The 251-nt window shown below is 47.0% G+C and overlaps 1 protein-coding gene across 1 annotated transcript in view; it reads left to right on the forward strand.

Annotated features, from left to right (window-relative positions):
* LOC119582390 (adenylate cyclase type 2-like) overlaps positions 1 to 251 on the forward strand; it is a gene marked incomplete in the record, with an annotated part of 138,831 nt that overhangs the window by 124,630 nt on the left and 13,950 nt on the right. Inside the window, 1 exon segment of the mRNA XM_037930603.1 lies at positions 14 to 181. Coding sequence (XP_037786531.1) covers positions 14 to 181 — 168 coding nt within the window.

The raw sequence follows: 251 nt of genomic DNA on the forward strand, positions 1-251 counted from the left end.
ATTTCTCCGCCAGCCAATGGTTCAAACCTGAAGGAATCAATCCCCTGCTGCTGACATTCACGAAGGAGAGCTGGGAGCTTCCTCTGCTCCGCCAACCCGACCCCCTCTACAAGTACTACATCCTTTGTGCCATCTTCATCTTTATCGTCATCTTCCTCACTCAGCAACTTCTCATGCCAGTGTGAGTTTAAGGAGATGTGTGACTTTCTAAACCATAGCGACGTGTATTTATTGCTTCTGTTCAGATTCAT

This window comes from Penaeus monodon, chromosome 15 (genome assembly GCF_015228065.2).
Source record: "Penaeus monodon isolate SGIC_2016 chromosome 15, NSTDA_Pmon_1, whole genome shotgun sequence".
NCBI lineage: Eukaryota > Metazoa > Arthropoda > Malacostraca > Decapoda > Penaeidae > Penaeus > Penaeus monodon.